General features: G+C 43.4%; 1 protein-coding gene across 5 annotated transcripts in view; it reads left to right on the forward strand.

Annotated features, from left to right (window-relative positions):
* ABLIM3 (actin binding LIM protein family member 3) overlaps positions 1-12437 on the forward strand; it is a 118919-nt gene that overhangs the window by 81317 nt on the left and 25165 nt on the right. For all 5 annotated transcript variants that reach the window (XM_058440013.1, XM_058440015.1, XM_032158307.3 and 2 more), the window contains exons 9-10: positions 7341-7399; positions 9928-9999. In XM_058440013.1, coding sequence (XP_058295996.1) covers positions 7341-7399; positions 9928-9999 — 131 coding nt within the window. The remainder of the gene's footprint in view (positions 1-7340; positions 7400-9927; positions 10000-12437) is intronic.

The raw sequence follows: 12437 nt of genomic DNA on the forward strand, positions 1-12437 counted from the left end.
TTGGTCAGAATTAGGTCTAGAGTAGCAATTTCCCGGCTTACTTCCTCTATTTTCTGAGAAACAAAATTGCCTGCTGGGCAAGTCAAGAACTTGTCAGATATTCAGGTTTTAGCTCAGTGAGACGTTTTATTAGTCTAGACATTTTAGGTGACAGAAACCTAACTCAAGCTATGTTAGGCAAAAGAAGATCGATCGGCTCACAGAACTAAGAAGCGTCTAGGAGCAGCACAGCTGGGTGGAGGGGCCCGTGAGCACCATCAGGTGGTTCTTCTCCCTGTTTCTTTTTGTGTTTGGCCCCATGCTCTCCAGCCCAGACTGGCTGCCTCCATGCAGTAGGACAGAGGGCCTGGCCAGCCCCCAGACACCATCAGTACAGAGAGGCAGCATGTCCCGCTAGGCTCAGCAGAGAAGTTCCAGAGAGTCTGAGGACCTGTTGCCCACACTCAGGCCAGGGTGGGGAGACAGAGACGGACAAGCAGGTTAGACTTCCAAGCTCCCTAACCCCCAACTTCCCATCTGTAAAGAGGGATGAGGCTAGGCTCCATTTCACAAGGCTGTTGTGAAGATTAAATGAACTAATGAATGCATGGTAAAGACTCAGCACAGGGCCTAGCATTGCTGGTTCTGCCAGTCTGAGCTCATGATAACCAGCTGGTTATATAGAAATGGCCATTCCCGTGATGCAATGCAGTAGTAAGTGCTTGCTGTTGTCAATATTATCATCATTTTTAAGAATACTTAGCATAAGGTGTAGCATATGTACTCAATAAATGGCAGTTATTATTTTTTATATTTAAACACTATTGTTATAAAGTGTGTGACACAAGGCCTGGTATCAACTCTATAAATATTAGTTATAATAGTAACAATAGGAATAATAAGAATACTTAGGGCCTGGCACATACTAAGCACTCAATATACTTTAATTATTGTCCCAACTGTTATTATCAGCACCTATTATTTCTCATGAATTACAAGGCACCTCGGAATTGCCATTCTCCTCTTCTCATCCTGCCCGATATCCTCCGTGGTAACCAGCCTCGTGGTAACCAAGCACTTTTCTCCCTCCAACCTCTTTATTAAGCTTCAGGCCCACTTCATCATGTCAGCTCCAGGCAAGCCGGTCTTTTCCACTTCTCCCGAGGTGCCCTTGTCCCTGGCCACAAGCCCAACCTCCCAGGAGGGTGCGCTGGCAACCAAGCCAGGCTTCTGTTCAGTGACTCCACCTGCATAGCCAGTCTGCCATGTGCTGCAGCCCCCTCACTCACCCAGGCCCCAGCTCCCTGCTCCCCTCAAGTCTCCCTTTTACTGCTCTCCCCTTACCCAAACTAGATCCTGGCACACAGATTATTTTTGTAGGTGGAGGAGAGGAGACAATAATAACAATAACCAACACTTACATAGTCCCTGACATAGGTGGGCACCATTCTAAGTGCTGTGCATGGATTAACTGATTAATCCTCAAACCAAACCTATGAGGCAGATACTGTTGTCATCCCTGGTTTATAAATAGGGAAACCAAGGCACAGAGAGGCAACTGACTTGCTCTAGACAATGCAACTAGTAAGTGATGTAGCCAGGATTGGAACCCCTTAAGAATATTACATGAAATGATGCACAGAGTGCCTGATACCAGCAAAGATTTACTAACGCCCAAGATTATAATGATCACACTGTCATTATTACAGGGCAGATTCAACAGCAGTGTTCACTCCTCTCTCTGGCCGAGTTTGGCACTTTCAGTAACAAAGGAGGAACAGAGTGCCTTGGTCTACAGAAGCAGTTCACCTGCTGGGAGGAGAGGAGTGGGGAATTTTTTATGTTAATGTAAAATTCTCATAACATAAAATTAACCATTCTAAAGTGCACAATTCCGTAGCTTTTAGTGCATTCACAATGTTGTACAACCACCACCTCTATCTAGTTCCAAATCATTTTCATCACTTCAAAAGGAAACCTCATACATGCCATTAAGCAGTCATTTCCTGTTCCTCTGTCCCCGAACCCCTGGCAATCACCAATCTGTTTTCTGTCTCTGTGGATTTACCAATTTTGTGTAGCTCATACAGGTGGAACCATACAATATATGTTCTTTTGTGACTAGCTTCTTACCCTGGGAGTAATGCTTTCTAGGTTCCTCTGTATCATAGCATGTATCAGTAGGTCATTCCTTTTATGGATGAACAATATTCCATTTTTGGATCTACCACATTTGTTTATGTGGATGAAGATTTTTTTTTAGTTTTTTATTTCCATAGGTAATTGGGGAACAGGTGGTGTTTGAAGTTCTTTAGTGATGTTTTGTGAGATTTTAGTGCACCCATCACCTGAGCGGTATACAGTGCACCCAATTTATAGTCTTTTATCCCCCACCCCTTTCCCAACCTTTCCCCCTGAGCCCCAAAAGTCCATTGTGTCATTCTTATGCTTTTGCATCCTCATAGCTTAGCTCTCACTTGTGAATGAGAACATAGAATGTTTGGTTTTCCATTCCCGACTTACTTCACTTAGAATAATGGCCTCCAATTTCATCCAGGTTGCTGCGAATGCCATTATTTTGTTCCCTTTATAGCTGAGTAGTATTCCATCATATATATATACATATGTATATATATAATATGTGTGTATGTATGTGTGTGTGTGTATATATATATATATAACAGTTTCTTTATCTACTCATTGATTGATGGGCATTTGGGTTGGTTTATGTGCATGGAGATTTTAAAGGAGCAGTTCCAAGGTTCCTCACAGTCTGTTGCCACAAAGATAGTGCTGCTGTCATAAAGGCAGAGGTCTGAGAAACCTCATCCTGCTATGGTGAAAAAAAAATCCAGAGGCTGGGCGCGGTGGCTCACATCTGTAATCCCAGCAGTTTAAAGTCTGAGGAGGGTGGATCACGAGGTCAGGATATCGAGACCATCCTGGCTAACATGGTGAAACCCCGTCTCTACTAAAAATACAAAAAATTAGCCGAGTGTGGTGGCACGCACCTGTAGTCCCAGCTACTGGGGAGGCTGAGGCAGGAGAATCGCTTGAACCTGGGGGCGGAGGTTGCAGTGAGCCTAGATCACACCACTCCCCTCCAGCCTGGCAATAAAGTGAGACTCCATCTCAAAAACAAAAACAAACAAACAAACAAAATCCGGAGAGGAACCCTGCTGTAAGAGAATGCCCTAGCCAGGGTCAAGGCCAAAAACTCAAATGCCCACATCAAGGAGTGGGAAGGGCTGGGTGTCAGAAAGTAGGGAGGGTCACTGGTGACCTGCAGTATCTAAAAACCTTCAGACTCAGAACTGTTTAAAATCATGCTTACTAAACAGAACCGTCCAATGGACCACTTTCAAATCACTGTACTTGTAACCTCTAGAATGCCAACATTCTAGAAGACTATGATACCAGCTCCAGCTTTGGCATTAAAAAACAAAAAACATTGGCCAGGCACGGTGGCTCATCCCTGTAATCCCAGCACTTTGGGAGGCCAAGGCGGGCAGATCACCTGAGGTTGGGAGTTCGAGACCAGCCTGGCCAACATAGAGAAACCCCGTCTCTACTAAAAATACAAAATTAGCTGGGTGTTGTAGTGCATGTCTGTAATCCCAGCTACTCAGGAGGCTGAGGCAGGAGAATCACTTGAACCCAGGAGGTGGAGGTTGCAGTGAGCCAAGATCATGCCATTGTACTCCAGCCTGGGCAACAAGAGCAAAACTCCATCTCAAAAAAAAAAAATCCCAAAAAAAAAAAAAAAAAAAAAAAAAAAAAGCCTTGGCAAATTTAACATCAGGGTGCAACAGAGAGGTGGGTGGCTTCCCCAACATTAAATCAGCTCCAAATGTTACAGGTGTGGAGTGTGCTATAACCAGTCAGATAAGACTGACTGCTGACTCTGCTAAGGATTAAAAATGGCCTTAATACCTGGCTGACAGATAGTTTTGGAGATTCACATCTCTATCTCTGAGTCAGCTGATATAGAAATAGCTAAGCCTTCACTTCCATAACCTTCATAGTAGGTTTTAACTGCAGAGCCTGGAATTGTGGGTGACAATCTCAGAGGATAAGAGAATGTGACTCGTGGAACCAGGAGTTGAACAAGCAGAAAATGTTGTACTCTTACAAAAAGCTAGAGCTCTGTCTTGTAAAATTGGTTTCTTTATCACATAACATTCCAAGAAAATAAATTTAGAGTGTTATCTGGTATTTAGCCCTGTGGTTCTCAAATTATGAGTCATAAAATCACCTGGGGAGCTTGTTAAATCACAGATTCCCAGGTCCCACCACCAGGGAGTTGGCGTCAGTGGCTTCTGCGGGGGTGGGGGGGTGGGGGGGGGGCAGGAATCTGAATTTTACCAGGCTGCAAGACAGGTGATCCACAGGTCACAGTTTGACACACCCCAATATAGTGAATATGCTTGTACACTCAGTCTGGAGTTGTAGCTGTCTAATCAGAGTCTAGATTGTACTACTTGTCCAAATCTCTGGGCCCAAGTTAGAGAAGCCAACTGCCTAAGATAGAATGCCATGTTTCTTTTGTTTATTTATTCACTCAATGAGTATTTATTGATAATCTGCAGTTCCTGCAGATATACCTGTAGGTATGACAGACATGAATCCCTCTCCTCATAGAATTTACATTCTTATCAGGATAAATGGATAGGGGCAAATAATTGTCTTCTCGGTACAGTAAAACCTGTTAAGATGGAAACAGAATCTCTAAGGATTTGGGGGGCTGGTAAACATCCCTTAGTGTAAGTACCATGTGCTGAGTCTTCTTCCTAATATCGCTGCTGAGCATTTATATACTCAGTGCGTACTTAAACACTTTTAGGGACAAGGGCTCACTGTCAGTTGAATAAGGCCATTCAGTTCTTAGGTGTTAAATGTTCATTCCCTGAACCTTCTGCCCTTAGTCCTAGTTCTACTTTTTAAGACTTGCAAAACGAATGAATGCCTCTTCCTACAGAGAGTCATTAAAATCTTTAAAACCAGCTTTCACCATTCTGTTAAGTCTCTTCTTCAGGGTAAAGACCCAGTCTTAGAATTGCATTTGAGTCCCCTTCCTAGGAAGGTCACCATCCTCCCATGGGTGCATTTTACCTAGTATCTTTTTGAAAAAAAAATACAAAGGTAGGGTCCAAAGAGTCATTCACATGCATTTATTTATTAAACACATATGGGCCAGGCACTGTTTTTGGCTCTGGGGATAAATTCCATGGAAGAGAATAACCATCTTCTTCACCGTGATGTTATCCTTCTGTTAATGTCACAATGTTGAACTACTGGCCAAGGGAATAAGCTCAGAAGACCGTTATTTCACAGGGGTCTTCATGAACAAATCATCTTTTCTTACATTCTTTATCTAAGTTTATTGCTAGCTACCAACTAACTTTTTTTAGCCTCTTTTATTTACAGATATACTACCAACTCCCAAATTCTGATTTTTTTCATTTCTAATTATATTTTTTTCTTGTTTGATCCTCCTCTCCTTGTTTCTTATGTAAATATGCTTTCCGGTATGCAAAGTGCTAAGGCTAATGGCCATTTTTGGCTCAGTTTTATTTCAGAATGAAATGCCAATGTCATGGGGTTAGAAAGCAAAAGAGACCCTCTAGTCTGACCCCCTCGCTTGACACATTATTTCCCCACATGAGGACTTCTGCCCTCTTGATCTTTCCTATGCCTCTTTAACTTAAGTTCATGACCTCCTCAGACCTCTGTGTCCATCTCATCCATTTCCTACAGTGACCTGTAACATGTGTTTCCTGCCACAGCCACAGTCATAAACAATTCCTGATAGATTCGGAAGCACCTCAGAGAGGAACCGGAAATGCTCTCTCTAATAACTCCCTAAAGTAAGAATCCCAACACACAGCTTGGTAGTGGACACACCCTGTGATTGCTGGATCAAGCCACAGACTCAGAGTCCCTCTACTGGGCTCTGAGAACCATTGCATTTTAGTTTAGAAAGAATTAAACCCAGTTGAATAATTAGGAATACCCAAGTATGTCAGCAGACAAAAATCAAAGATTCTTGTTCCACAAAAGACAAAACTGCCCGTAAAATTAGAACCTGGGAGATGAAAATAATCTTCAAGGCCATCCAAATCCCACCTTATTGTTCTTCAGATGAGGAAACTGGGACCCAGAGAGAGGATATGTTAGGGGCTGAGCAGAGACAAAAAACACAGACCTCCTCACTTCAGGCCTCTCTTCTCTTTTTCACTCCGAATTATTGACCTTTCACCACCATCTAATCCCTTCGCTAGTATTCCGGTCCTGGGGGTTCCAGGCAACAAAGCATAATATAAAGTATATCCTAGAAACAAAGTCAGACAAACAAATGCCATCTGGATGCTCAGGAATCCAGCCATTGCTGGCTCCTTTCCTTTTAGGGCTGGTGACAAGGGGAATGGCTCCAGAGGGATAATATGTTCCTATTTTTCCTTCTAATCCAGGACACCTGTCCCTTCTTTGGGGAATGTGTCATATTTGGGGCTGCTTCTCAACATGTGAGCAGCCACCTGTTGCTCGTGCCTTTCCAAAATGGCCTTTGGGTTTGGGGCTGGCCAACTGGACCCCCACCCACAATAAAATGTGGGCGTTAGCAGTATACTAAATTTGAAGAGTCTGGAGTCTCTGAGGAATTAGCAGGTCAAGGCAATGCTCTCAAGCGGAATATACACCATGACACCCTCTCCCCCTTAAATGTGATAGCTCTGGTAGACTGTCATAAGTCTTTAAGAGAAAACAAAGCTGGAGTTCACCATGCTCTGTCACTCTTTTTTATCCACACTGTCATTTATTCATTCAACAAATATTTATTGACCACCTGCTATGTGTCACTCACTGCCAATCATGCACTCATCTCTTCACCCCACAAACATGTACGATCTCTTCTAAGAGCAAAGTCCCGTGCTGGGGACTGTGGGAGATGTAGCAATGAATAAAGCTCAGTTCCTGCCCAGAAGAAGCTCTTGATTTAGTGGGGAATGAAAAATCCATAAGCTACTGTGCCTTAAGGCTGTATGTGTGGGAAGAGACACAAAGAACTATGGATCACAGAGGAGAGAGAAGCCACTCCCAACTGGCAGGTAAGAAAGTTTGCAAGAGGATGTCATGTGAACCCTAGACCTTGAGGAACGGGTAGGATTTGGACACACAGAAAAAGGATGTGAGTGGTCGCATAGGTCTGAGAGGTGCCAGGAGGGAGCTGGGAAAGCCAAGGGGGCCGTTCTGGCAGATGTGTAAGGGACATACGCTGACCACGGAGTAAATCAAAGTGGGGCAGGGGGAGAGTGCTGGAGGGTTTGAAAGGTCTGAGTTTCTTTATTTTCATGACCCCTTAGGTTCCGAGGTTTGGCACCCCATCTGCAAACAGGCAGCCCGGGCAGAGAAGAAGTTAAAGGTAAGCAAGCTAGTAGATTCCAGACCAGCACTCCTGCTTTGCTACTTTCTGCCACAGGTTAAGGGAGCTGTGCTTTGGGACAGGGTCAGCATTCCTTAGTGTGCACACTCCCAAATGTGTGCCTATGTCCTTGGATTTTCCTAATGGTAACACCTGCCCCATGGGGTTTTTGAGGGGGTTAAGACATCGGATATGAAATCACTCTGAAAACTGTAAAGCACTGTATTCATGTGAGTTTTGTGTTTCTGGGGCGAGGCTGTAACTCTACCATTGCTGACCAAGATGGCGGCCTCACTGAGAAGCTCTCGCCATGGTTTTTCCCAGCCTAAGGTCACTAGGCTGTTATAACATAACATAATAACAGTTAATAATGTCACAGTAATTGACCATTTACAAAGCATCTTCATAGCCACTGTCTGATTTTACTCCTTTAACCCTGTGAGGCAGATGGGCAAGAAATTCTATCTTTGCCTTGCCTGTGAGAAAACCAGTTCTAAAGAGGTGATGATGTGCCTACAGTAACAAAGCACAGCTGACATCCCCAGGTACGCGCTGGGCCAGCTGAGGTCCTGTGTCCCTCTGAATTAACTGTGTTCTGACAAACATCAGGAAGGCTTGTGAATCTGGGTTCCTGATACTGCAGAGAGGGATTGAGCCTCCCAGGCTGCAGGAAGGATCCAGCTTCTGGGTCTTTGATGATGTGGAGGAGACACCTGGCATGTGTGTTGGGGGATGGGGAATGGGGCCTTTACATCCTGGCCCCCGGATATCAAGTTGACCCCGTGGGACTCTATTGTGTTACCTGCTAGAGTCTATCCAACTAGAAAAGCAAGTGCACAATTTCTGACCAGCTAGTGAAACATGTCTTCCTTACTATCTCATCCACTTAATGAAAGTTTTCTGAAAGAGCCAGTTTATTGACGCATAATTATTTTTTAAGCCCTGAATTGCTTTCCCTGCTTCTTCCAAGACCCTCTCCCCTTTAGGGTATAAGAACTACTTGTCCCTTTCTTCATTTTCCTCCCCTTTGGTGGCATTTCCCAAACTTCAGTCATCCTCTACAACCCTGATGCCTGTTGCCGTATCTATGCACCACCTGTTTCATTATATACTTAATCTTTTTCTTTACATCAAGTCACTACTTTTTATTAACTAAACTTATTTTAAAATAAAACTTTATATTGCCACGTGGAAACCAGTAATACTTGCTATAAATAGAAGGTAATCATAAAATAAATTCAATGATAATGAAATAATTCTTAAGAATAAATGTTTAAAATTCTAGCTAGACAATGTTGCCTGCACTCTCTTTGTTTAAAAAGGGAAATTGGGCTGGGAGTGGTGGCTCACGTCTCTAATCCCAACACTTTGGGAGGCCAAGGTGGGTGAATCACTTGAGGTCAGTAGTTCGAGACCAGCCTGGCCAACATGGCGAAACCCCAATTCTACTAAAAATACAAAAATTAGCTGGGTGTGGTGGCACGTGCCTGTAATCCCAGCTACTCGGGAGGCTGAAGCAGGGGAATCACTTGAAGCTGAGAGGCAGAGGTTGCAGTGAGTCAAAATTGTGTCACTGTACTCCAGCCTGGATGATAGAGCAAGACTCTGTCTCAAAAATAAAATAGGAAATTGGCAATTGTTGAGAGAGTTGCTGAAATGTATTAGCACCAAACTGAGACCGCCTCCTTGATCTAATCAGGGGGATTGAAATGTTAGATTTTACTCTCTAACTCTATGATTTAGTATTATCAAATATTCCACCTTCATCTTCCCAGAACCACCGCTAGTTCACAGTCCACAGTTTAGGAAACTTTATAGCCCCACTTAGAATGCTTTAAATTGTAGGATGAGAAAACTGGGAGAGAATCAAGTGATCCTGAAGCTCAGCCTCTTGATTTTACAGATCAAGAATCCAAGATGCCTAAGACCACATACTTCACCCGTGGGTCCTTGATTCCTAATCCCTTTACATCATGCAGGCACCCTCTTATGCATTAAGACTGGCACCATGCTGCTCTGCTAAGGAAGCTATTAACCCATCATTGCCATTGTTCAGAGACAGTTTTTTTTTAAGTTTATCACTTAAGTTGATGTCAATTTGCAATTAATACACTGTAAAGAATCAGCATATTGTGCAATTACATAAAGTTTAACCCACTTTTACATTTTGAATAAACAAACTCCCAAGGAATGAATACTAACCAATTTTGTTTTTTTAAAGAAATACATTATTGACTGGGATAACTCAAAATGAAAAGTTTTATGAGTAATTTCCTATTTAGACTGCTAGCTGCAAATATGTAGAAAATAAATCCATATTCTGCCCCCAACAGCCTGAAGTCCTTGCATTTTAGGTCTCATTCACACTCAGACCTTGACTTAAAAGGCAGAGAATAAAAAGGAAGTACAGAAGTAGCCAGAGAGTACTTTAATGGTATTGCTAATGTTGCATTCTTAACCCCGTCTCACCCTCCCCACCAAGCTCAGGTTGCAGCTTCTCACCTTTTCTGTCTTCATCTCTCCCACAGCATAGACGGACATCTGAAACCTCCATCTCACCCCCTGGATCCAGCATTGGGTCACCCAACCGAGTCATCTGCGTATGTATCACTTTTCTACCACCAACGGGCCTTCCTTATTCCTGACCTGGAATCTAAAGAGTCACTAAGGATGAGGGAGCTCTCAGGTTTTCATCCAGCTGACATGTGATGCATGCTCTTCATGTGCTAGGCTCTGTACCAGGTCTTGAGGATCCAGTGGGGTACAGGGAGGACATAGATCCTGCCCTCATGAAGCAAACAGTCTAGTAAACCCAGAGTTTCAGGGATAATGCAGAGTTCCACAGAGCAAGAGAAAGAAAGTACAATGACAGCAAGAGCCCTTGCTGAGTTCTAAAACCAATGCAAGGTGCCTGGTTTCCCACTACTTAACTGAGAGCAAGAAAAAACTGAGGATCAAAGTGGTATTCTGAATAGGTATTAGCTGGAATATTGATGTGGAGATAGTGGTGGGTGATAAAGAGGCAGAAAGGAGAAGGAAGCCACATACACATGTGGAAATATGGCTGTAAAGAATTTGCAAACATAAGGAAGAGGTTTCTAATCATGTGGGAAGTCCAGGGATGGAGCAGACCCACCTCCATGTGTCTGAGCGCCCATCTCCACAGGCATTCAAACACAGAAAGACTCATCATTTGCCCAGGATGTAGAAGAAGAGACGGAAGTTGAGTTCAATGACCTCAGAGGCCCCTTGTATATGTCATTCATTCATTCAACAAACATATGCCAAGCATTTACTCTGCTAAGCGCAGTGCTCTGCTCTGGGGAAATGGTGATGAACTACACAGACTTGATGCCTGTCCTCATGACATTGAACACATAGCGCCATGAATCATCAGTTGCAGTTATAAATTCCAGGAAGGAAAAGCACAGGGTCCTCTGATGATACTACAGATAAACAGAGGGACCTGACAATCTAGGACTAGTTGGGAGAAGGCATCCCAAGGAAGAAACATTAAACGCAAAGCAGAGGGATAAACAGAAATAAGCTAAAGGAGGTGGGAAACGCAGAGCCAGGGAAAACTGAAACAAGCAGAAAACCTCAATCTGATTGACTCTGGACTGTTCCAGCCTTCCACAAGCCAAAGGAGCAAAGAAGACCAGAAATATGGGGAACATGGTTTGTAACAAGAAACCTACTCCTGACAAGAAGCTCTAGATACAGTCAGCAAACCAGCCAGCCCCGGCCCTGTCCACTACTGCTAGATCATTACTTCAAATCCACATCCTGTCTCCTCTTTGATCCCTGGATAATGCCCATTGACGGGACTATGGGCACCTTTCCTTTCTTCTCTGGTCAAATGGAAAAAAAGAAAAACACTTAAGAGTTGTCACTGACTGAAATTTCAATATGGATCAATACTACTGTGTGGCTGTGAAAAAAGACAAGCTGCTTTGATCACAGGCTGTACTCATTGAATATTCCTATCTAAAGCAAGAAAGGTGATAGTCTCCCTGGCACTGTGAATGGGGCCAGACCACAGCAGGATTAATGGGCTTAGTTTCCAGGCATGCACAGTGAGAATGTTATTGACAAATATGAGTATGTTTCCAAAAGAGAGTTACTAGAACAGGAGCACCCAGGAAGCTGCTCCACTGTAATACCATTCATCACAAGCTCGTCTCCCGGTGCTACTGAGGGGCCTTGTAAACCTTTGTGAAATAAGTTAAGCCCTGATGATGTTCACCTTGGAGTCCTGGAGAAGGTTTCCCAGAATTGCCCCTGTGATAAGCACCTCCATTACAGAATGGAACTTATGATGGCAGCTAGGAACATCTGCGCTTGTGCCTTCCAACTAGGGGCTTACACATTGAGATCAGTTGTCCCTCACAACCTAGCAGAGGCATATGTCTCCCCTTCCAGCCTCTCCTGCTCTCGCCGTTTATGATGCCTCATGCTCAGCTGCTCCTGGGAATGACTGAACATGTCATAGAAGCCCTGTTTTCAGTGAGCCCATCCCAAGCATGGCTTCCAAATTTGGAAAAAAATTCATCCATCTGCTTTGGATAGATGCAATAACAAGCATAAAGATGGATTTTAATTTAGTTTTAATAGACATTTGAGATTTTATATTCAAATAGAATTATCAGTGAACCTGAAACGAGCAGGTTCTTTCAAACTTTCAGACTTTACTCCATCTCCACTGACTTCTAGAATCATCTTCAGGTGATTTGGCTTTGACCCATGTGTTCTCTTCCTTCCTTCCTTCCTGGCTAATTATGTTAGGATGCCTCTGATCAATTGGTGTGTCTCCAGACCTGAGGCTCATTTATAGCCCTGTAAACAAAGTGGCTATAGGAAGAAATATAAATTTAGTATTTTTGAGGTTTGGGGTAAAGTGCCAAAATGAATAGTTACGGGTCGAGATGAGTTTGGAAGATGCCAAGAGCTCTCAAAGTCAAGATCTAACAGCCAGGACAAAAGGCAGCAATTACTTCAGCAAGTGGACTCTCATCTAATAAAGGCTTTTTTTACCCAA

Source organism: Hylobates moloch, unplaced genomic scaffold, assembly GCF_009828535.3.
Source record: "Hylobates moloch isolate HMO894 unplaced genomic scaffold, HMol_V3 SCAFFOLD_6, whole genome shotgun sequence".
NCBI lineage: Eukaryota > Metazoa > Chordata > Mammalia > Primates > Hylobatidae > Hylobates > Hylobates moloch.